Genomic DNA, 24,857 nt, shown 5'->3' with positions numbered 1-24,857 from the left:
AACAGTGGCCGAGGTGAGACTAATCTACTATCATGGTTCCAGGTTTAAATCCAAGCTTTATCCATTTGCACAAAATTCCAAACTTAGGTATTTCAAGAAAACAATAGTTAAATATGAGGAGGATGTGTTGTGCTGGGGGCACAGTATGAATAGAGTGATTTCAAATAAAGCCTTATCCCTGCCTCATCTGTACTACTGATTAATCTTTTCTGGAGCCAGCTTCGGATCCAATGCCCATTCGCATGGGTAACTGTGTTATAATTGGTGTTCCCTGGCACACAGACCGTGGGGATTCTAAGCAAGTGGCATTTTGATTTCCCTACCTGTTCAAACTGCCAGAACCACTGGCTCAAAGTGCTCCACTGTAAACACTGCCCTGATGAAATCCTACAACAGGAACCAGGGGGTTTCAGCGAATGGGCTCCATCCTTAGACCATACTCTGAGATCATCTACCCCAGGTTAACTGAGTTGTTTAAGGAAAAAAAAAAAAGGTCATCCTTACTGAACACTAGAACATGAAGCATGTTTACTTTGGGCTAAATCCATTAGTTATAAGAAACACTTAAGTTACGTGAAAAGAAATTACCTTATCCAGGGAATTGCTCTTCTCACTATTCCTTTCTGGAAGGCTGTTCCCGGAATCTGTGCTTATGAGGGATCCTCTTGAATCAGCATTTCTCACACTACTGATGTTTGGAGTTGAGTTTGTATACGGAGAAGCTAAACAGAAATCAAGCCAAGACCAAAGATTTGGTGAGACAGAACAAAATAAAAACAAGTACTGAACTGTAATAAGGGAAACTGCTTCTTTGGCACTTATTTTCCTGTGAGAGCTGGCTCAAGAGTTTCGTTCAATTACCTCTCCTGTAAAGAACCAGGCCATTCAGATTGAGATACAAATAACCGTTAATCTGAAACATTCAGACATAACCATCAATTCACTTATGAGAAACCACCTTGGATTGCTCAGACTAAAGGAGAACATGCTGGTTCAGACTGGGGTAGAATAAAGACTTCAAAAAATTAAAAAGATAAATCCACCTACAACTATCAAATTAAAAAAAAAACGAAACCATGCAATAAACGTGCAGTACTCAAACGGCAGGCTGAGATACCCCAGAAAACTCTGAGGGGTGTCATGGGACATTTTAAAGTTTCAAGGAAAACACAGTGATACTTGACATCTGCCAGAAACTGTAGTTTCAACCTCCGACTGTGCTACATTCCTTTCCGTGATGTCATATCTCTGTGAAGCGGGGTATTTGGTGGTCGCGATGATAAAATGCAAGTACTGGGTGAAAATCAGTGTGGAACAGGAAATGAGAATGTTGGTGAGAGATCTGATTCCAAATTTGAGAAGCCGTGTAGCGCCCAACAGGCACACACAACCCATTAGTAAGAATCGTGGTTAGTAAAAATAAAAATTTTTTTCTTTATGTATGTATATAGTTTTCAAATGCCTACTAAGTTGTTAGGTTATAAGTACTTATTATTTGGCCCTAAGTACCTAATAAACAGAACCATTAGGTGTTTCTTTTGGCCTTGGGGACTCCATGAAAAATTACTTTGATTAATAAGGGTGCTGTGAATTGAGAACGTTTGGGAATCTCTGCAATAAACAGTTACAAGCAGAAAGGAAATCTAACTTGGAAATAAAATTTGTGACATCTGTTGAAAAAAATAGCATTTTAAGGGAGAAGTCAGCCCCTACCTCAATACTGTGGAATTTTTAAAAGTAATAGATCGACTTCCTGCTTAGATAAGATTTAAATAAATCACATAAGTAAAAATGACTCTTAGACTTGCACATTCTGGCTTGAACCAAAAGGCATGCCTCCGGCTGCAAGGCTGGGCTGGCAGTGCACACTGCGCAAGACTTTCGGCGCCACGCTGCAGCAAGCTGTAAGCACAGCCTCCCACCCCCAAGCTGCTGAGATGCCTTTCCTTGGCACCTCAGAACAGGCAGGCCCTTTTTGGGTTTCAGCCTGCAAATTAGCTGCCATGGGCTGATACATCTCGAAGTTAATCCTCTCCCCGCCCCTAACACTCAGGTTTATCCACCACCATCTCTGAAACCAGTTCAGTGTATTAAGTATATCAAGCAAAGAAGGGCAAGGGAATCTGAAAATGTGAGTGCGGGCAGGAACACGTAAACCACTGACCAGGGGCTGCGCCTACCCAGAATAGGAACTGTGTGATTGACTGCCACAGGGTACAGGTAAAAACCCTATGAAAAAGCCAGGGGCCTTTTTCTATACTCAGAGAGAAAAGAAACATGCACTGTGACCAAATTATAACTATCGTCTTCCTAATATAACCAGACTTCATACTTAGTGTAGAACACAGAACTCAGGAGAAAAAGGCTCTCAGTAAAGTAAAATTAGACATTAAATTCTCAAAGTTTTAGGCTCAGTTCCAGAACAAGAGTTCTAATCTAAGGCAAACAGATGTAAATGCAATAAATCAAAATCAACATGCTGGGGCTTCCCTGGTGGCGCAGTGGTTGAGAGTCCGTCCACCTGTCGATGCAGGGGACACGGGTTCGTGCCCCGGTCCAGGAAGATCCCACATGCCGTGGAGCAGCTAGGCCCATGAGCCATGGCCGCTGAGCCTGTGCGTCTGGAGCCTGTGCTCCGCAAGCGGAGAGGCCACAACAGTGAGAGGCTCGCGTACCGCAAAAAAAAAAAAAATCAACATGCTTAGTAGAACTATGTTCCTGGTGTGTGTGTGTGTGTGTGTGTGTGTGTGTGTGTGTGTGTGTGTGTTTAATATCCTGGCCCAGTGCATAACTTTTAAAAGAAATTTAGTTCAACTCTCTCCCCTTTGTACAGACAGCAAAATGCAATACACTGAGTAGGTAGGTAAAGGAACCCTGAGCCTAAGAATGCATGCCTTGAGAATGTAATTTTTTTTTAAATTTATTTATTTATTTTTGGCTGTGTTGGGTCTTCGCTGCTGTGCCTGGGCCCCCTCCAGCTGAGGCGAGCGGGGGCCACTCCTTGCCGCGGTGCGCTGGCCTCTCACTGCGGTGGCCTCTCCTGCTGCGGAGCATGGGCTCCAGGTGCGCGGGCCTTAGTAGCTGCAGCACACGGGCTCAGCAGTTGTGGCTCACGGGCTCTAGAGTGCAGGCTCACTAGTTGTGGTGCACGGGCTTAGTTGCTCCGCGGCATGTGAGATCTTCCTGGACCAGGGCTCAAACCCATGTCCCCTGCATTGGCAGGTGGACTCCCAACCACTGTGCCACCAGGGAAGCCCCTAAAATGAACGTAATCTTTGAGTAGTTTTTATCCAAGCAATGAATCGGTTTCAGAAATTTTCATGCACCATGTTCCAAAGACATTAAAAAAACCGCTGAGGGTACATTCTCAGTAAGTGTGGAAACAGAATTTCCTTAAGAGACGTAAGGAGAAAGTCAGCTCTTGATAAGCACTGGGACTAAAACTAACTGGAAATTCCTTGATGAATAAAAGAAGAATTGCTAAAGCTACCAGAAAACAACTAGTAAACCCAGTTCAAAGGTGGGGGCTGCTTTCCTGGAAGGCATTTCTAAAAGGAAACAAGGATTAAAGTGTTTAAAGATGGGGGCAACATAGATAAAAGCCTGAGTATAAATTAAGTCTATTGTGGTGAATTCCCATGAAAAGTGGATCCAGATCTTGAAATTCAAGAAAGAATGAAATGGGACAAAATTAGCCTTGAGAACTTTTTGTAACTTCACCATGAACACAGAGCAATCAAAGGCCATTTACGTCATTGAAGTTGTGCTAAAGACCCCCCCTCGGCTCATCTCTATGTTCTCAAGGCACCCCAAACCCTAACAAGGTGAATGTGGAATTGGAGAATCAAGTCAGAGTCAAAACATCACCTCATTCTAGTTTCATCATTTCCACAAAGTCTTGAATCCTACAGAATACTGGTCAGAGAGGACAGAGAGTTAAGATTTAGGCTACTAAGAGTCTATCACAAAGCATGAATAACACTGAAGAACTGTGCTTGTTATAATGGCAGTCAAATAATAACACTGTTTACCTTGCCAAGCACTGCACACATTCAACTAGCTCTTCATCCCTCACCACGACTCTATTTTTGAGATGTGGACACAGGGTAAAGAGGAGAGACACCCTGCCCATGGCAATTGTAAATGGTGGAGTCTGGATCCAAAGCCACATCTGTCTGGCTTTAAAAACATTGCTGGGAACCGCTGCAGACAAAGCCCCTGAAAGGACCCCTTCCCCACTCCCAGAGAGCAGCTGGGCTTGTGGACAGAGTGAGGCAAAGGAGACAGAGCGAGGGCCCCATGAGAAAGGCAATGGAAATACCATGTGCCAGGCTCTGCGTTTTGTATGAATTAACTCGTTTCATCTTTACAACGCCAAATGAGGTAAGTATGACTATGAAAAATACACAGAAACAGAAGTAAGATTAAAGACTGGTATGGGCATTACGGGATAAATCTGAGCATTGGTATGAGGTTTCCAATTTTACAGTCTGGCCAGTTTCATCACCTACATGAAATACCACGTTAGCAACTAGAACAACACAAAAGCTAAGGACATAAACTCAGAATGAACCACAGTCCTGCAGATTGATTAGGTAAAAGGACTGCCCTTTATTCTGCCCTATGAGTTAGTTCCATTATTGGGTGGTCTAAGCATTAGCCACAGCAGGATGCTTCATTTATTCAGACTGTGGTGTAAAAGAGAAGAAGAAATGAAGACAGCATAAGCCTGTGAGTATCTGTGAAGATATATATATATATTTTTGTACCATTATCTTTATGAAGGAGCTGGCACGTGTGCTCAATCAGAGTATTAATAAATACATTTCTCAGGCATTTTCTTATGGAAAAACTACTCAATTTGAATCTTGATTTATGCCATCTGTTTTCCTCCCCATGGGGGCTGCTCTAACATTATTTCAGAGAGAAAAAATATTGTAGGAAAGAAGATTTTAGAAAACTGATTTCAGGACTTCATTCTAGCCATAAACCAGTATCTCCATCAGCAATTAGTCTGTCACATCTCATCTAAATCGTTAACACTACAAATACATCCTACCCACCACACACACACTTGCAAAGATATTCTTTTCCTAAAAGTATAAACAATCTAGTTTGAAGATTTAAAATGAAAAATTAACACGCATTAAACAAAAAGCAAACAGGACAGATATGTGGTTAAGTGTACTACATGTGTTATTCCTGAAATCTGAGATCTTTATTTCAGTGTAGAGTTAAGGGGTTTCATAGCTGAGGAGCAAAATCAGGAAAAGAATATTTGAAGTAGAAACTCAAGACTTCAAAGTTCTGATTTGAAAGCTAACAAATGATTGGATTAAAGACACCTTCCGAATTAGACTGCAGAGAAGCAGGTCAGAGCCCGAGCATTACCAATGCCAGAGATGGCACCAAAGAGGTCCTTGTGCAGACTGGCATCCAGCGAGCTCCCAGACTTCTGCGGTGTCACTATCGGGTTCACGGCTGGCAAAGTAAGGGATTCCTCCTTCACAGTCTGTCGAGGAGGAGAAAGACAAGAAACAATTGAAGATGACTTTAAAGGATTCACCAACAGTTCTTGCAAGTGTGAGGGCAAGCATAAGAACAGGACAGAACAGGCTGGCATGTTAAACGTGCCTGAGTGGGAGGAGCACAGCGCGGGGTGGAGGTGGGGTGTGTGGGTCAGAGGAGCGGCAGGAGGAGGGAGCACGGGGCACGTCAGGTCTGGGGTGGGCAGAGAAACCTTGGCCCGTGAAGTCCTGTATTTCCCCAGGAGGTCTAGCACCCTTCCCTTTCCAGAGCTCTGATGCCCAACATTTCTGTAGATTATTTCAATATGTTTCTTCCTTCAGAAGAAGCCCCATGTGCTCTTTCTAACTGGAACGTTGTTTTTTTTCTCTCACATCAGAAATCTTCCCAAATGAGCAACAGTGACCTCACAGTAGCAGCAGTGAAAACCTCTGCAAGGTGGGTGCTTCGTCTGAATTCTCAATCAGTAGAGAAATTATGTTCATTATGAAGTTATGTCATAAAAGGGATTTTACTTTCATGAAAGCCAAAGCAAAAGCTGGTGTTCATTTTTCTCAGGATTGAAGCAGTACAGATAGGTAGCATTACACCCAGAATTACTTATTCCGATTAGAAAAGCAGACAAATTTAGAGAATACACATGTGAAATACAATGTTGTAGAGGGTGAGATTAGTGTGGTGCATTCCATGTAAGGACAGTGAACATTCACGCTCTTTGGAACTACAAAAACTATTCTATAAACACGGTTCATCTCAATGCACCATCACGTAGGAGATGTATAGAAAACAGGACAAAGCACCACTGTTGGGGGAAAAGGGACAGAAATACACACAAGGGAGCTCCCCCGGTGTATGCTGTAATGACAACGTGGCAAGATGAACAATGGAGCCGGTTCACGGGTCCAGAATAAACAGGAAAAGGGCACTGCTGAACTGCTAACACCTATCCAAATTAATGCCAGATTGTCTCCAACCAAAACACTTTGAGATCATTTCTGGCATCATCCTTCAGTCAACTTAATTTCCAGTATATCTTTAAATGACTGCATAAAGCTAAAGTAAATTAAGGTGGTCAGTTTGGGGAGGTGGGGTCATTCACCCTGGCCCCCCAACATCTAGTCTGATTATCTTTCTAATTTTACAGAGGAACTTCAGCCCAAAGAGGTGGCTTTTCCAAGACTGTGTAGTATGTTACATCAGAACCGGGGCTAGCACTGAGCTCTTATAGCACGGAGGTTAGAACTATGCTTTTTTTTAAAAAACAAAATAAACTCCTTCCTCTATAACTTTTTGTTGGATACACAAAGAAGATCCTGAAATCTTACAAGAAAACAAGCCATCAGGAAAGCATGCCTTTTTATAATGGTTTTTTTTTTTTTTTTCTTTTCAGTTCGCGGGCCTCTCATTGTTGTGGCCTCTCCCGCTGCGGAGCACAGGCTCCGGAGGCGCAGGCTCAGAGGTCATGGCTCACGGGCCCAGCCGCTCCGCGGCGTGTGGGATGTTCCCGGACCGGGGCACGAACCCGTGTCCCTTGCATCGGCAGGCGGACTCTCAACCACTGCGCCACCAGGGAAGCCCTATAATGATTTTTAACAGGAGTTGAAGGTTTACTGACTGACTCCGTCTTAGCCAGAAATGCAACTTACCAAGACTACTGTAGATTATTATGGTTTTAGGGGCACAAAAAGAGGAGACGTGTATAGTTGAATAGTGTCCCTCCAATTGCATATCCACCCTGAACCTCAGAATGTGACCTTATTTGGAAAGAGGGTCTTTGCAGATGTAATTAAGATGTAAGATAAGACGATGTCATCCTGGATTAGGGTGGGCCCTAAATCCAAGCACTGGTGTCCTTATAACGACAGAACAGGACACCAGAGACACAGACACACACCAGGGAGAACACCATGTGAAGACAGAGGCAGAGATTGCAGTGATACAGCTATAAGCTAAAAAAAGCAAGGATTTCGGGCAACCACCAGAAGCTAGGAGAAAGGCGTAGAACCAGCTCTTCACCCAGAACCTCAAGAAGGAACCAACCCAGCTGACATCTTGATTTTGGACTTCGGGCTTTCTGACTGTGAGAGAATAAATTTCTGTTGTTTTTGGCCAGGCAGTTTGCGGCATTTTGTTAGGGCAGCCACAGGAAGCAAATACAGGCTGTGTCTATGTGAATGCGCTTACGTACACTGCCAGGGTTCACGGGGAAGGGAGACACATCTCTCACGTTGATCCGCTGGACATTCTCAATCAGCAGACCGAACAGAGGCAGGTAGAGAGTGGCTATCCTTGCTTGATGGCTCTGAAACAAAGGCGCAAAGCGTAAGTTTATCCCGGACTCAGAATTTAACGATGGACTGAGCTAGCACTTGGCCATCTCCTGTATTTGGATCCTTCCTATAAAGATTGCTGTTAGATTTTATTGTATAAACAGAGAAAGTCTTAGTGCTGTTACCACTAATTTTCTAATTGCTTATTTCTTTATATTACTCAAAATGAAGGACACTTATCAATCATATTTCCTTCCATTAGAGAACACTCACCCTGGAAGCATATCTGTCATCAAAAGAATGCTTTATCAGCAGGTTCTTAAGCACACCAATGGCAATCAGCCGGACCTCCCTGAACTCCTGGAGGGCGGTCCCCACCTCCCTCAGTAACAGTCCCACCAAGAAGTGGTTTCTGCAGAACTCATCCGTTAATGAGTAGTCAAGCTGGAGATCTGAAATGAGGATAGAAACCGCTTTAGTTAGAAAGGATGTAACACTCTTTGAATAAAATAAAAACAGAGCCCATCCTTTGCTTTCAGCCTCCCCTGTGTGTGTTATCAGGTGGTCACATCTGGCTTCCAAGGGGAAAGGGCTGATAACCTAAAATACTGCTCTGCACTCCAAAGTGAAAACAAAATTTAAATACAAATAAATGCACTGGATTTTGATTTTAAAAGGTATTACATCCTACATAATTATTAAGTTAGTGAATAGTTTCAGTACCAATTTTTAGAATACAGGACAGCATGTTATATTACAAATGTAATTTTGTTATTGATATGAAATTTAAAAATAAAATTGTAGTAACTGACATCATTGCGGGGGAGTAAATTGTGCATAAGAGACACGTAATTAAAGAATAAATATAGGTGGTCTATTAAAATGTTCTTCACTACATGAGTTCATTTATCGATTTCCTGGTCATTAATGCCCATATATGCCCATTAAAACCCAATGTGTTTAAAATGAACGAGTTACCATATTACCTATTATTTTGCTATCACTGAAGATCTTATTTGACTTAGAATTTTCTAAAATATACTCTTAAAACTTCTTTACCTCAAAAAGCCAATAGAAAACTGATATAAATTAGAACTAAAATGGACAAAGCACCAAATCAAACTAGTAAGTCATCAGCAAGCTAAGTGACAAGACTGAAAGCTCTTCTGGAAAAGAGATAATAAGCAGACGTGAAACCTACTGAGGGAGGGTAAATAAAAGCAGCTAAGCATCACACGCTAAAGCTGAAATACACCTATCCAGAAAGCTGTGGCTCGGATTTAAATTCTTATACTGAATCCATTGTTAGAGGAAAGTCTATAGGCCTCTCCTTTAACTTTAATGCCATGTTAGTTGCTTCTAAACCTACTCAAAGTCTGACCCAAGTCCTATGAACTCTTTAGCAGAAGGAAGGGAAAGAGCGTTCATCTTTCCAGAATACTCATGTCCACTGTTTATGATTTTTAAGTCCAGTTTACTGAAAAGACAGTTCACAGCTTGAATTCACATGATCCCCTTAGAAGGAAAACTATTTATGGGTTTAATTGCACACGTGTGTGTGTGTGTACGTGTGCATGTGCAGAGAGGAGAGTGGAGGAGCAGGTGAGAAGGGTAAGAGGAAGGAGGATGCTGAAAAAAAAAACGAAACTTTATTCCTATCAGTGCAGTTATGGAAATTATCTGTAGCTGACCCACCACCTGCCTAGGGCAGCCCTTCTAGCCACCAAATACCCCGACAGTCTACTAAGAGCTTGTGCGAGTCTGTGGGGTACCTGAAGGGTCTCCTCCTCACTCCTCACTTGGTTCTACAGGATAGACACCTGGGCCAGTGGGGAAGACGGACATTAGCACATGTTCACTGCCCAACCGCTGGGCAGCAAGAGCTATCCTCAGCACCCTGAGAGGTGAGAGGAAAACGGTCACAGTCTCCAAGGACAGGTGGGCTAGGAACTGAAGGTGGGGTGAAGGAGGGTCTGGGGTGCAGGGTAGGGAGCAGTTCACTCCAGGTGGGGCGCTGGGAGAGGCAAGGGGGAGACCTGGCTGGGCCCACAGGGGAGGTGCTGAGTGACTGGCCAGGAGGAAGAGAGGATGCCCACGGAGGTGCTATGTGAGGCTGAGAAGTGTGGGGAGGGCCTGCCATGTGTGAGGAGCTGGGAGCAGCAGGTGTGCCCGGCATGTGGGGAACAGTGCAGGGTGGGACAGGCGGGCGGGCTGGGGTTGGATGGGGGATGCTGAACAGCCCAGGAGCTCAACCCCTCACCTTCTTCAATTATCACCCCAAAGTTGCCTTCTCAGTGAGGCTTTGCCTGGCCACCCGATCTCAATGCCAGCCCATTTCCTATCCCCTTCCCTTGCTTTATTTCTCTCTCCGTAGCACTTATCACTCTCTCATGTTCTACATATTTCACACAGGTAAGACAGCAGGGGATTTCATCCTTCTTGTCCACAACTCTATCCCAAGGCTAGGTAGAGTTGGTGCTGAGCAAGTATTTGCTGAATGCATGACCACCGACTTCAGGCCGCAGTCCCCCTTCTTGCTCTTTAAAAGGCAAGGTATTTATGTCTCTGAATGAATTCCTTTGTGAGTTTCTCTCTGAATTTCAGAGTCAGTTGATTTAGGTGTCATTAATAGTTTGGTGGCATCCTTCCACTTTTTCTCTCCTTTAGCATAAATAATCCTGAGCACATACAAGGTGCTAGATATTACTTGACAGATCCAAGAGACGAATTTGATTCATTTGACTTACTCAGTGAAGACAAAGAAATCTCTGTGAGCTTAATTCTCTTCAAACTCAGAAAGGATACAGAACAGTTAATAAAGACTCAGCATGCAAACATAAAAAGCATGTGAAAAGCCATGTTGCTTGTGACATAGCTTACTGCTACTGCTATAAACAAGGACTATGAAAATGGTGGAATAATACATTTTTGAAATGAAGCAGAGCTTTTTGTTTATTTGCTTTACTTCTTAAAGAAACGTCCTAGAGGACCTAGTGACCCCAGGAGCAAAAAACCAGATGACTCCTGGGGATGCTGTGGCAATGTCTTAGCTACAGTGAGAACAAATTCACTGGTTTATCATCAATTTTAAAACTGATCCAAGTATATGGCAAATGCCTACATGAATAGCATACGTAAGCATTTCAGCAATCACTTGCATTCTTTTTCTTTTAAAGGAGGAAGATGCAAGAAAGCAAGCGTCACACCCCACACCTACCTACAGGAGTGTCATTTGACTCCACAGCTGGTGAAAGAAAAGCTAATTCACAAGAAAAAAGAAAAGTGAAACAAATAAAAATAAACTACAGTAAATAAAATGGATTACTATTGTTTAAGCAATGGAACTTTTCAATGAAAAAGAGTCACACTGGCATGATCTGTAGTCTGGTAAATTTGCACACTGGCATGATCTGTAGTCTGGTAAATTTGCTAAAAAAAAGTAAGTTCCTACAGAGCATTTTATCAATTTTTTTTAATGGAAATTTAACAAGAAAAAAATCAATTCATCAATGAAAAATATCAGATAATTTGAATGTCATGTGTGAACTAATTCTCTTTTCTTATTAAAAATGAATGGCTCTCTTTCTAAAAAGACTAGGATTAATATATTTAAAGATAAATTACCTTGATATCTTTGAATCCTGCCTTTTCCAAATGGCATTGGTAAATTCAATGGAATATAATGTTCATGATTGCACACCACACGGAGAAATTCAAATTTGTATTCAAAGAGGGTCTGCAGGAAAAATATGGTTAGTCGTAAGTTAAATGCCTCAGTGGATACTTTATACAGCCTCCTGAAAAACCTATTAGGAATCACACACTTGTCTTTAGCCTCTTCCCTGTCTTAGAGCTGCAGGCTCTGGGCTATTTTACAGATTTCAGAATGTCTGCAGGGATTTGTTTGAAAATTGGGAACACATTTCATTAAACAATGTCCTCCACTGACTTTTAGGGCATTTATGATTTATGCTCCTCTTACTTCAATAAAGGATTTCAGGCAGCTTATAATTATAGGCACAGGTTCAGTGCAATAAAAAAATGCGTAAGGCAGAGCTTTAAAATAGACACGCAAGGGAAGAGACAGATAATTCTAGCAGAGAAAGGCTACATGGTTATTTCTGTTACCTTGTTAAATAAACTATGATTTGCAACACATATACTTTTAGTTTTGCAGCTGAGAAGTCATTTAAGGTATTTATGAGAAAAATCAACAGGTATTTATGTTGCATATGGAATTACTGTGTCCTTAATATCTCACACATTAATGCAAGTACTAGTTAGTACTAGTTAGTATCTCCAAGAGAGGAGAATGAATAGTGCCTCTGGGACTGAAAGAAAATTCTGATGTGAACCAAGAGAAACAGGTGGGTATCCAGATGTCACTCAGAGAGACAAAAAGAACAGTGTGTAACACACACACACACACACACACACACACACACACACGTGCACACGTGCGCACAGGCTACCTTAGGATCTCCAGGAGCAAAGCAGCTGATGTAGTTGTTGATCTGCTTAAAGACAAAGCCCCTATCCATGAAGGTGAAACATCTCTGTGGAGGAAACAACCCACAAAGTTTAAGTATTTAGGCTTTTTTTGAAAGTTGGCTTCTAATCTGCATTTATTGTAAGTTTATCCTTTGGCATAAAAACCTGCCATCAACGTTCACTAAGCATCTATATGTACGAGTCACTCTGCTAGAAAAAGCACATTAGGCACTCGGCAGACACCCTCTTCCCCGGAGGCCCCCACCTTGATGAACACAGCCAGGCTATGATTCGCATTCTTAGACGCCTCCGGGTTATCTCGAAACTTCTGAGTGATGTGTGGCATCAGCATATTCACAACAGTTTCCACTGCATGATGATAGGATGCAGGAAATCTCTGGTTTCGCAATAACTAAAAAGGATTTAGAGCAAACATTTATTATTTTTTAAGTTGCAACCTTCGAGGGGAAAAAAAACCCCACCTCATCCCTGAGTTCATTTCAAAAACCCAGGGCTCTCATCTTATTTATCTGAAATTAGATAAGATAAATTATTCTTTCTTCTCTCGAAGTACTGTATGAGTATTCTAATACTTCAAATAAATGCTGTGGATCAGGTCTGAGACGTTAGACTTCAGTATGATAAAGACCACTGTGGAGGTATTTATAAAAATGTGGAGATGCACCTTTACTTCCAGAGATTCTGATCAGACCAGCATTTTTACTGCCTTTTACTTTGATTCTCATGCCTGTATCTTTCAGAGCTTTCTTTAGAAAACACTGTCTTAGGTTTAATCCTCAAGTACTCAAACTGAACACACACAGAATGGTGACTGTATGTCACTAGTTGAAACTGCTTAGAAGTCCTCTTTAAATTGACTTTACATAATAATTTTTCCCCATCAGGAACGCTTGCCTAAGAAATTACACACAGATCACTTAGCAATTAGCTACCACTTACCATATATCTTCTACACACCAGGCACTGCACTAGATATTTTTATGTACTTTTTCATTAAATTCTTAAACACCCTCATATTATAGAGGGTCAGAGAGGTTAGGTAAATGTGTCTTCAGTCACACAGCTAACAATAACAAGATTCAAAGCCAGATCTACAATGAGTTTAAAGCCTATGCTCTTTCTGCTCTGTGATGCTGCGCTGCCCCCTCTGGCCCCAGTGCATGGAACCATTTATTGAAGGCCTGGAATGTGAAGGGGGCTGAACTGGATGCTCCGCGACACTTACCCGTGCATGCACGTGATTCTAAGAGCACGTAATTCTAACAGCCACAACAGGGGGGTGTTTTCATCCCCACATTACAGATGAGATGAAACTGAAGCTTGGAAGGATTCAATAAAAAATACTAACTGACCTTTAATATCTTTCCTTTCCTTCTCCCTTTCAGTGGCCGAACTCCTGGGTTTTACAGGGCACATGGCTGCCCAGCTAGAGACTGCATTTCCCAGCATAAGTTGTGCCAAGATAATGGCCATGTGACTAGTTCTGGCCAATGGGCTGTAAGAGGCTTGCCTTTCTCATAAAAGGAGCTGCTTGCCTACCAAGTCCTCCTCTTTGCCACTGCCTGGAATGTGGAGTGGTGGTGAGCCAGCTTCTCAGCTATGCAGACGAGGGTGACACCTGGGCTGGAGAGTTGGATAGGAGCTTGAGTCCCTGAATGACCTTGCGGGACAAGATCCCCACTGTCTGAGCTGCCTACTGGCTCATAATTTTCCAAAAGAGAGAAATGAACCTTCTGTCTTAATTTAGCCACTATTATTTTGGCCTCTTTTGGAGCAGCCAAACCAGTATCCTAGTATCAAACAAATAGTATTTTGTAAAACTAGAACTGGAGCCTAGGTATTTATGCTATGAAAGCATGCATTATTTTATGCATTAAATACCAGAACCTACTATGAAATTTTGAAATGCCAGCTTTGTAATAATCTCAGTTCTCAAACCAATAACAAGACAATCTTTGTAAATGTACATAAACTCAAGAATCCAGTGAGGGAAGGATCAAGTCATAAGAAATGGAAGTTTACCTACTTTCAAAAACAGAAGAGTAAAATTTTAAATTCCAAAAGGACTTTGTTCCATATGTGCAAACCAGTAACTCTATATCCTGAGGTGTCAGCCTCAACAGATGATCAGCTTCCAGGAACCCAGGTAAGGCCAACTCTAACCACCAGGCATGACCGCCAGCTACCTAAGCTGGCCATTCCTAAAAAAGAGGTCTCCCAAGAAAAGCCTACAGAATGGGGCTGAGTCAACAGCTGCTTAAACCATGAAAAGTGGACGGGAACTCTATAATGGCAGCATGGGGTGGACCGAATGGAACCCATTAGTCAATATTATTATAACTAAAAGTGGGACAACCAGACTCCTATGCCTCTGACGTGATACAGTAGCACCAGCCAAGGTGTATCCTTGCCACAAAGAAAATCAAACCTGGATGGAATTAAGCCTCTAGATATCACTACACAAGGGTACAGGATACAGAGGGTACAGAGAATCATGTCACGTATCACTGCAAGGTTACAACTGGCCAAATCTAGAATATGGAAAATTCTGCAGGACAAATGGTCTACTTTCTTCAACAAATACACTGCATTAAAGAAACAAACAAATGGAGAGGAAACAGTGTGAGGATCCAAGAAACTTCAGAGACACATCAACCCAATGCAGTGTGTGGACTATGTTTAGATCCTGATTCAGACCAACTGTAAAATGACATTTTTAAGACACCTGGGGGAAACGGAATACAGATGGGGTGTTGGATGATAATAGAGAAATATTTCTAACTTTATTGAGTGTCATATGGTGCAATGGTTATTCTTTTTTAAGGCTTTATCCATTGGATATTATACACTAGTTTTATAGATGAAATGATAAAATATTGGGGAACTGCTTTAAAAATACTCTAGGAAAAAAGAAGTATGAGGGTGGATACCTAAAGCAAGAATGGCAGAGTGTTGATAACTGTTGAAGCTGGGTGGGTGAGAGGCACATGAGATTCATGAAACTATTCCCTTTCTTTTTCTTTTTAAAAATGTCTATAATAAAATTTTTTTAATGGTGAGATAAAGCTCTCCCTGCAGTGACAAACAGCCATTGTCTAGAGTCCTCATTTGGCAACAAAGCAATGAGGCAAGACACACATTGAAGGGTAATAAAGACTGAGGTAATGAGATGACTTTATGGAGATTATTATAAACTGAGATGGAAGAACATGATCTAGGCTAATGAGCTGATATCTAGGGGAGTGTTATAAGCGCTGGCTCAGGAGAGGACAGACACTAAGACAGCAGGAGACTTCTCAGCCAAACGAAACCTACCTCCTGACCATGTCCTGCAGCCGGATCTCCCTTTGGTAATGCTGCAGCGTCCACAGTGGCCCGGCCACAACCATCTATGCCTCCAACAAGGGCTGCCGGTGCTCGGTCTGCCGGCCCAGCACCTGCCCACACCTGATCTGCCTCTTCCAGCCCACCTGCTGCGCCCCATGCCCCCCACCCTGCTGTCAGCCCGACACCTTCATGTCCTCCTGCTGGCTGCTCAGCTCCTGCCACCAGACCCCTGGCCTGAGTGGGATCTCCCTGATGACCCACACTCAGCCTTGAAGCGAAGGGCCCTGCGGGCCCTGCTGCTGACAGCCACGTCTCCACAGACACCAGCGAGGGGCTATACCATGTCCTACATCATCTGGGTGCCGCATCCACTGCCACCCAAGTCGCTGCCCACTGCGCAAGGACATCCAAAAGCCTTCACGCGTTCAGTGCTGTGCTCCTTGCTGTGTTCTACTCTCCTGGGTGTAGAGACCTCTCTTCTACAGGCCATTTCACTGCTCAGTGTTAACAATAAATAAGACTACTAGTTAATAAACTTCATTCTCCTGGCTTAGCAAACGACAGTAACAACAGAAAAGTAATGGGATAGACAAGAAATTTGCCAATGACATTTCCAGCAGTCTCAAGTTACTCCCTCTCACTGGAATCCCTACATCACTTCTCTCTTTTGTCCTGCAAGTTCTTTCCTTCTCCCGTGTCCTCGTTTTCATCTGCAGAACTCGGTCTTCTCTCTAACCTTTCTGTGTTTACTTCTCTCTGCACCCTGCTGGTGCCATATCCTTACAGGGAAAAGGCTGCCCTCCCCTTCGTGCTGGCTCACGTGGGCATGGGGGTGACCCATTCAGATCAGGAGGACGAGCAGCCCTCCAGGTAGACAAAGGAGGGAAATGGAAGGAGTCTGGGCCTCTGTAACTCTGTGGAATGGAACCCCCATACTACCCTGGACTTTGAGGTGAGAAGAAATAAACTTTTTCTCTTGTGTGTCAATATTACTTTAGATCTCTGTCACAGCAGCTGAACCCATAGCCCTAAAGCATAAGATCTCCCAAGAAAACTGATCACCTCCACCTTCCCTGGTAAACCATGCCCCGATTCTCTCTTTGGAAAGCTCCATTCTACTGTACGCTCACACTTAATATCCAGGTGGCCTTTTATCCCCCATTCAATCTGACTTTACTACGTTCTAAGTCAGATTTATTGAGGTTTAATTTACATACACTAAAATTCACCCTTTTAAGGTACACAGTTGGGTTCATCTGGACAAATGAATACAGCTGTGTAACCACTACCACAGCCAAGATACAGTCCATTTCTATCACCCAAAAAACTTCCTCTTGGGCTTCCCTGGTGGTGCAGTGGTTGAGAGTCCACCTGCCGATGCAGGGGACACAGGATCGTGCCCCGGTCTGGGAAGATCCCACGTGCCACAGAGCAGCTGGGCCCGTGAGCCATGGCCGCTGAGCCTGCGTGTCCGGAGCCTGTGCTCCGCCACGGGAGAGGCCACAACAGTGAGAGGCCCGCGTACCGCAAAAAAAAAAACAAAAAAATTCCTCTTGTCCCTTTGAATCCCCTCCCCCACGCTGGCCCCTGGAAACCACTGCTCTGTTTTCTGTCCCTGTAGTTTACCTTTTTCTAGAATGTCATATAAATGAACACATACAGTGTATAGTGTATCGTGTATATGTGACCACAGTGACCTCCTTCACATAACATAATGCTTTCGAGATCCATCCGTGTTACTGGATGGAAATCAAATCAATACTTTGTTCCTTTTTATTACTAAGTAGTATTTCATTGTATGGAGTTACCACAACCTGTCTATCATTCACCAGTTAATGGACATTTCCAGTTTGGGCTCCTATGAATAAAACTGCTATGCACATTGGCATACAGGTCTTTGTGTGGATATCTGTTTTCATTTCTCTTTGGTAAATACTTTAGAAGTATAATTGCTGGGTCAAATTATTGGTTCTGTCTTAATATCCTCTCTTATTCATTCATAATGGTTTGTGTCCTCATCCTCAAGCCTACCTCTTCCCTCCCAATGCTAGATCTTCATCAGCATCACCAGAAAATGTCATTTAGAGAGCTAAAAAAAATAAATAAATAAAAGACATATAAACAATGACAGGTGCATTAATCTGTTCCACAGACTATTTAAACTCCAGGAGGAAGGGAGACTCATTGGTACAGAAGTTTCCCAATCACTCTGCTAACATTTACACTCTCTTTCATCTTGTCACTACCCTGCCTTTCTATGGTCTCTACCAAATCGTCTGCTGCTTGACCACAAAGCTCCCCAAAATAATCCTTCTAGGCCCAGGTAAAGTTCCAGCTCCAGCTCCACGTGAATCTACCACGTTGGAGCTTGTACACCTTCCTGCACTCTCCTCTGACTGTATGTTCTCCTTCTCCAAGGACTCTGTGAGCTTCAAGGTTGAGGACGCACCCTCCACTCTACCTGCATTTCTCCTCAGTGCTCTGCACAGAACAAACACTATTTGAAACAATGACTCATGGATGGAAGTATGGCTATTACTGTTCTGCCATCATGTATGTATAGAGTTCACACATATGGTTTAGAGGAAGTCCAGGCAGTACACTTAGAACATGAACCATATACCACCCTTTTGTTCACTCTTCAAATGAAAGCTCTTTCCTTGCTCAATTAAGACAGAAAATGGTTGAAAGCTAAACAACTGACACTTAAAGGTAGATATTCATCCTGTCCACTGCCAGGTTTCCAGCTTCCCCGAGGAACACCTGTGGAATGCTAACAATTTGCGTGATTCAGTATGGGATGGAAGGAAACTCAAAATGAGTCTGCTGAAATTACAGTTGCTAAAAATAAATGACAGAAAAAACACACCTAAAATATGCTGACCTTAGAGGCAGAGTGGGAACTCCTCAGTAAGCCCCAATGAGGCCTGTTTTGTATCTTTCTCAAAAACTCCTTATTACAAATTCTAAGGACCTCACCTATAAAACACTCAAGTTTGGCACAGTCATATGTTATCAATCCAAACTTTGCAGGTTCACCTGCGGTAGTAAAGAAATTGATTACTTTAGATGCTAGTTCAGAGAGGCTCCGATTCACAGCTCTCCTCCGCAAGTGTAGCAAAGTGTAGTTTGCTTGGCCGCGGACGGGAAGGTGGACATATATACATGGTTGCCTTCATCTTCGGTACAACAGCGTGCAGATTTATCCCTCCTCATATATGGGCATCAGATGGAACAACCCTGCCAGCACCGGGACTGGAAAATGAAGGCCTCAGTTCAAGACACACTATGCCCCCAAATGCTGATCCACGGCAGATATCCTTGGGCAGGGCTTTCAGCAACACTGAAAGCAACATCTGGCTCTTACATGAATCCATGGCCCAGGTGCCCCTACAAGACAGTTGTGTGCCTGTTCATGGCACTTTAAGACAGACTCACCAATGAGGAAGAAAGTCAAGGTCGGGATTATAAACACATTGGATTATACTGACAACCTTCAGCCTAAAAACAGAAAAACTCTGAGGGGATCTGATCATGATTCTGGAAATCACAAGTGGTACAGAAATGGTGACTATGAACTTGTTCCCTAAATCCAGAACACAGGGATCAGGGACTAGGACATGCAATTCTTAATATGTAAATATAAGACAAACATTAAAATAAATAATTCAAACATAAAAACTCATTACTCCTAAGATATGAGGCAAAGTTAATGCACGCTTCAAAAACTGAGAGAAGTTCCTAGATCAAGGTGTGGTTTAGGGGAAGGGCGGCATGATTTAGGGGAAGGATGCTATCTTGGGTGACATGGAAGCAGAAGCCACAGGAGAGACCCTCTAAAAGTGAATAATGTCAAACTCCCCAAAGTGGGGAGCTGGTGTTTTGAATCTCTTTTTATAGTAAATTATGCTGCGATTAAGCTTTCTCCTTTTGGATGCCTGTGTTTCTTTGCAAACTGGATAATTTTAAAATAAACTACTTCTAAAAACTGTCTGAATGCTGTTTTGAGACCAAGATATAATTAACTTACAGAAAAGGTTCTGCATGGCAGCATCTGAGTGCTTTGTGTAAAGTTCCAAGTACAAACTATTCCCTCGTGGCGTTGGAGAATGGGGTTATAGGCTGGGAATGGCAGAACACTTGAGATAGGCTGATCCTGCCTCTAGCATGACTCTTGGCTCTGCTCAATTGTGTGACCCTGGGCAGGTCACTTCATGGGTACAGACTTCCGTCTCTACCTCTGTGAAATAAGGGAGGAGTTGGACAAGAAGTTAGCTTTCTGGTCCCTACTGACCCTAAAGTTCTACGGTTTAATTTGCCATCTTGAGAAAAGATCACACACAATTAAATTCCTTTATTAATTTTTTATCACAGTTCTCAGATAGATGACACTGATAGTTGATTTTAAATATACTTCTCAACCAGTCCCTCCATGAGGAAGCTTGCACAAACCTCTCAGATAGCCTCATCCACAAGAGGGCAGACAGAAGCAAGATGAACTACAATCCTGTAGCCTGTGGAAAGAAAACCACATTCACAGAAAGATAAACAAAATGAAAAGGCAGAGGACTATGTCTCAGATGAAGGAACAAGATAAAAACCCAGAAAAACAACTAAATGAGGTGGAGATAGGCAACCTTCCAGAAAAAGAACTCAGAATAATGATACTGAAGATGATCCAGGACCTCAGAAAAAGAAAGGAGGCAAAGGTCGAGAAGATGCAAGAAATGTTTAACAAAGACTTGGAGAACTAAAGGATAAACACCTAGAAGAATTAAAAAACAAACAAACAGAGATGATTAATACAATAACTGAAATGAAAAACACACTGGAAGGAATCAATAGCAGAATAACTGAGGCAGAAGAACACATAAGTGACCTGGAAGACAGAAGGGTGGAATTCACTGCAATGGAACAGAATAAAGAAAAAAGAATGAAAAGAAATGAAGCCAGCCTAAGAGACCTCTGGGACAACATTAAACTCAACAACATTTGCATTATAGGGGTCCCAGAAGGAGAAGAGAAAGAGAAAGGACCTGAGAAAATATTTGAAGAGATTATAGTCAAAAACTTTCCTAACATGGGAAAGGAAATAGCCACCCAAGTCCAGGAAGTGCAGAGAGTCCCAGGCAGGATAAACCCAAGGAGAAACACGCTGAGACGCACAGTAATCAAACTGACAAGGATTAAAGACAAAGAAAAATTATTAAAAGCAGCAGGGAAGGGCTTCCCTGGTGGTGCAGTGGTTGAGAGTCCACCTGCTGATGCAGGGGACACGGGTTCGTGCCCCGGTCCGGGAAGATCCCACATGCTGTGGAGCGGCTGGGCCTGTGAGCTATGGCCGCTGAGCCTGCACGTCCGGAGCCTGTGCTCCACAACAGGAGAGGCCGCAACTGTGAGAGGCACGCGTACCGCAAAAAAAAAAAAAAAAAAAGCAGCAGGGAAAAACGACAAATAACATACAAGTGAACTCCCATAAGGTTAACAGCTGATTTCTCAGCAGAAACTCTACAAGCCAGAAGGGAATGGCACGATATATTTAAAGCAATGAAAGGGAAGGACCTACAACCAAGATTACTTTACCCAGCAAGGATCTCATTCAGATTTGACAGAGAAATCAAAAGCTTTATAGACAAGCAAAAGCTAAGAGAATTCAGCACCACTAAACCAGCTTTACAACAAATGCTAAAGGAACTTCTCTAGGCAGGAAACACAAGAGAAGGAAAAGACCTACGAAAACAAACCCAAAACAATTAAGAAAATGGTAACAGGAACATGCATATTGATAATTACCTTAAATGTAAATGGATTAAATGCTCCAACCAAAAGACATAGACTGACTGAACTGATACAAAAACAAGGCCCATATATATGCTGTCTACCAAGAGACCCACTTCAGACCTAGGGACACATACAGACTGAAAGTCAGGGGATGGAAAAAGATATTCTATGCAAATGAAAATCAAAAGAAAGCTGGAGTAGCAATTCTCCTATCAGACAAAATAGACTTTAAAATAAAGAATGTTATAAGAGACAAGGAAGGACACGACCTAATGATCAAAGGATCAATCCAAGAAGAAGATATAATAATTATAAATATATATGCACCCAACATAGGAGCACTCAATACATAAGGCAAATGCTAACAGCTATAAAAGAGGAAATCGACAGTAACACAGTAAGAGTGGGGGACTTTAACACCTCACTTACATCAATGGACAGATCATCCAGACAAAAAATTAATAAAAAATACACAAGCTTTAAATGACACAATAGACCAGATAGATTTAATTGATATTTATAGGACATTCCATCCAAAAACAGCAGATTGCACTTTCTTCTCAAGTGCACACGGAACATTCTCCAGGATAGATCATATCTTGGGTCACAAATCAAGCCTCAGTTAATTTAAGAAACTTAAAATCATATCAAGCACCCTTTCCGACCACAACACTATGAGATCAGAAATTACAGGGGAAAAAACTTAAAAAACACAAACACTTGGAGGCTAAACAATAGGTTACTAAATAATCAAGAGATCACTGAAGAAATCAAAGAGGAAATCAAAAAATACCTAGAGACAAATGACAATGAAAAGATGATGATCCAAAACCTATGGGATGCAGCAAAAGCAGCTGTAAGTTCATAGCAATACAATCCTGCCTCAAGGAACAAGAAACATCTCAAATAAACAATCTAACCTTACACCTAAGGGAACTAGAGAAAGAAGAACAAACAAAACCCAAAGTAGAAGCAAAGAAACCATAAAGACCAAAGCAGAAATAAATGAGAAAGAAATGAAGGAAACGATATCAGAGATCAATAAAACTAAAAGCTGGTTCTTTGAGAAGATAAATAAAATTGACAAACTATTAGCCAGACTCATCAAGAAAAAAAGGGAAAAGATTCAAATCAACAAAATTAGAAATGAAATAGGAGAAGTAACAACTGACACTGCAGAAATACAAAGGATCATGAGAGATTACTACAAGCAACCATATGCCAATAAAATGGACAACCTAGAAGAAATGGACAAATTCTTAAAAAGGTATAACCTTCCAAGACTGAACCAGGAAGAAATAGAAAATATGAAAGACCAAACACAAGTAATGAAATTGAAACTGTGATTAAAAATCTTCCAACAAACAAGAGTCTAGGACCAGATGGCTTCACAGGTGAATTCTATCAAACATTTAGAGAAGAGCTAACACCTATCCTTCTCAAAATCTTCCAAAAAATTGTAGAGGAAGGAACACTCCCAAACTCATTCTACAAGGCCACCATCACCCTAATACCAAAACCAGACAGAGATACTACAAATAAAGAAAATTACAAACCAATATCACTGATGAATATAGATGCAAAAATCCTCAACAAAATACTAGCAAACAGAATCCAACAACACATTAAAAGGATCATACACCATGATCAAGTGGGATTTATCCCAGCGATGCAAGGATTCTTCAATATATGCAAATCAATCAATGTGATACACCATATTAACAAAGTGAAGAATAAAAACCATATGATCATCTCAACAGATGCAGAAAAAGCTTTTGACAAAATTCAACACCCATTTATGATAAAAATCTCCAGAAAGTGGGCATGGAGAGAACCTACCTAAAAGGCCATATACAACAAACCCACAGCCAACATCACTCTCAATGGGGAAAAACCGAATGCATTTCCTCTAAGATCAGGAACAAGACAAGGATGTTCACTCTTGCCACTATTATTCAACATAGTTTTGGAAGTCCTACCCACGGCAATCAGAGAAGAAAAAGAAATAAAAGGAATTCAAATTGGAAAAGAAGAAGTAAAACTGTCACTGTTTGCAGATGACATGATACTATACATAGAGAATCCTAAAGATGCCACCAGAAAACTACTAGAGCTAATCGATGAATTTGGTAAAGTTGCAGGATACCAAATTAATGTACAGAAATCTCTTGCATTCCTATACACTAATAAAGAAAGTTCAGAAAGAGAAATTAAGAAAACAATCCCATTCACCATTGCAACAAAAAGAATAAAATACCTAGGAATAAATCTTCCTAAGGAGGTAAAAGACTTGTGCTCAGAAAACTAAAAGACACTGATGAAAGAAATCAAAGATGTCACAAACAGATGGAGAGATATACCATGCTCTTGGATTGGAAGAATCAATATTGCCCAAAGCAATATACAGATTCAATGCAATCTCTATCAAATTACCAATGGCATTTTTTACAGAACTAGAACAAAAGATCTTAAAAGTTGTATGGAGACACAAAAGACCCCAAATAGCCAAAGCAATCTTGAGGGAAAAAAACAGAGTTGGAGGAATCAGACTCTCTGACTTCAGACTACACTACAAAGCTACAGTAATCAAGACAATATGGTACTGGCAGAAAAACAGAAATATAGATCAAAGGAACAGGATAGAAAGTCCAGAGATAAACCCATGCCCCTATGGTCAACTAATCTATGACAAAGGAGGCAAGGATATACAATGGAGAAAAGACAGTCTCTTCAATAAGTGGTGCTGGGAAAACTGGACAGCTACATGTAAAAGAATGAAATTAGAACACCCCCTAACACCATACACAAAAATAAACTGAAAATGGATTAAAGACCTAAATGTAAGACCTGGCACTATAAAACTCTTAGAGGAAAACACAGGAAGAACACTCTTTGACATAAATCACAGCAAGATCTTTTCTGACCCACCTCCTAGAGTAATGGAAACAAAAAGAAAAATAAACAAATGGGACCTAATGAAATTTAAAAGCTTTTGCAAAGCAAAGGAAACTATAAATAAGATGAAAAGACAACTCTCAGAATGGGAGAAAATATTTGCAACTGAATCAATAGATAAAGGATTAATTTCCAAAATATATAAACAGCTCATGCAGCTCAATATTAAAAAAACAAACAACCCAATGCAAAAATGGGCAGAAGACCTAAGTAGACATTTCTCCAAAGAAGACATACAGATGGCCAAGAAGCACATGAAAAGCTGCTCAACATCGCTAATTATTAGAGAAATGCAAATCAAAACTACAATGAGGTATCACCTCACACCAGTCAGAATGGGCATCATCAGAAAATCTGCAAAGAACAAATGGTGGAGAGGGTGTGGAGAAAAGGGAACCCTCCTGCACTGTTGGTGGAAATGTAAATTGATACAGCCACTATGGAGAACAGTATGGAAGTTCCTTAAAAAACTAAAAATAGAATTAC

General features: G+C 41.7%; 2 protein-coding genes across 34 annotated transcripts in view; one reads left to right on the top strand and one right to left on the bottom strand.

The window, feature by feature from the left end:
- Positions 1 to 24,857, bottom strand: part of DOCK9 (dedicator of cytokinesis 9) — a 282,686-nt gene that overhangs the window by 59,272 nt on the left and 198,557 nt on the right. For 18 of the 33 annotated variants that reach the window (XM_067712891.1, XM_067712901.1, XM_067712906.1 and 15 more), the window contains exons 28-34: positions 12,553 to 12,699; positions 12,269 to 12,352; positions 11,421 to 11,532; positions 8,070 to 8,248; positions 7,715 to 7,828; positions 5,392 to 5,512; positions 589 to 722 (exon numbers count right to left, since the gene is read on the bottom strand). In XM_067712891.1, coding sequence (XP_067568992.1) covers positions 589 to 722; positions 5,392 to 5,512; positions 7,715 to 7,828; positions 8,070 to 8,248; positions 11,421 to 11,532; positions 12,269 to 12,352; positions 12,553 to 12,699 — 891 coding nt within the window. Of the gene's footprint in view, positions 1 to 588; positions 723 to 5,391; positions 5,513 to 7,714; positions 7,829 to 8,069; positions 8,249 to 11,013; positions 11,056 to 11,420; positions 11,533 to 12,268; positions 12,353 to 12,552; positions 12,700 to 24,857 lie in introns of all 33 variants that reach the window. The other 15 variants (XR_010936755.1, XR_010936756.1, XM_067712884.1 and 12 more) reach the window with 1 other exon arrangement.
- Positions 15,666 to 15,908, top strand: LOC137211440 (keratin-associated protein 3-1-like; the record flags this gene model as incomplete). The annotated part of the gene is made up of 1 exon (XM_067713914.1): positions 15,666 to 15,908. A coding segment is annotated over one exon (243 nt), but the record flags the coding sequence as incomplete, so codon positions are not given.

Source organism: Pseudorca crassidens, chromosome 18 (assembly GCF_039906515.1).
Source record: "Pseudorca crassidens isolate mPseCra1 chromosome 18, mPseCra1.hap1, whole genome shotgun sequence".
Lineage (NCBI taxonomy): Eukaryota > Metazoa > Chordata > Mammalia > Artiodactyla > Delphinidae > Pseudorca > Pseudorca crassidens.
Note: the sequence above shows the minus strand (reverse complement) of the source record. Positions and strands in the feature narration are given on the sequence as shown.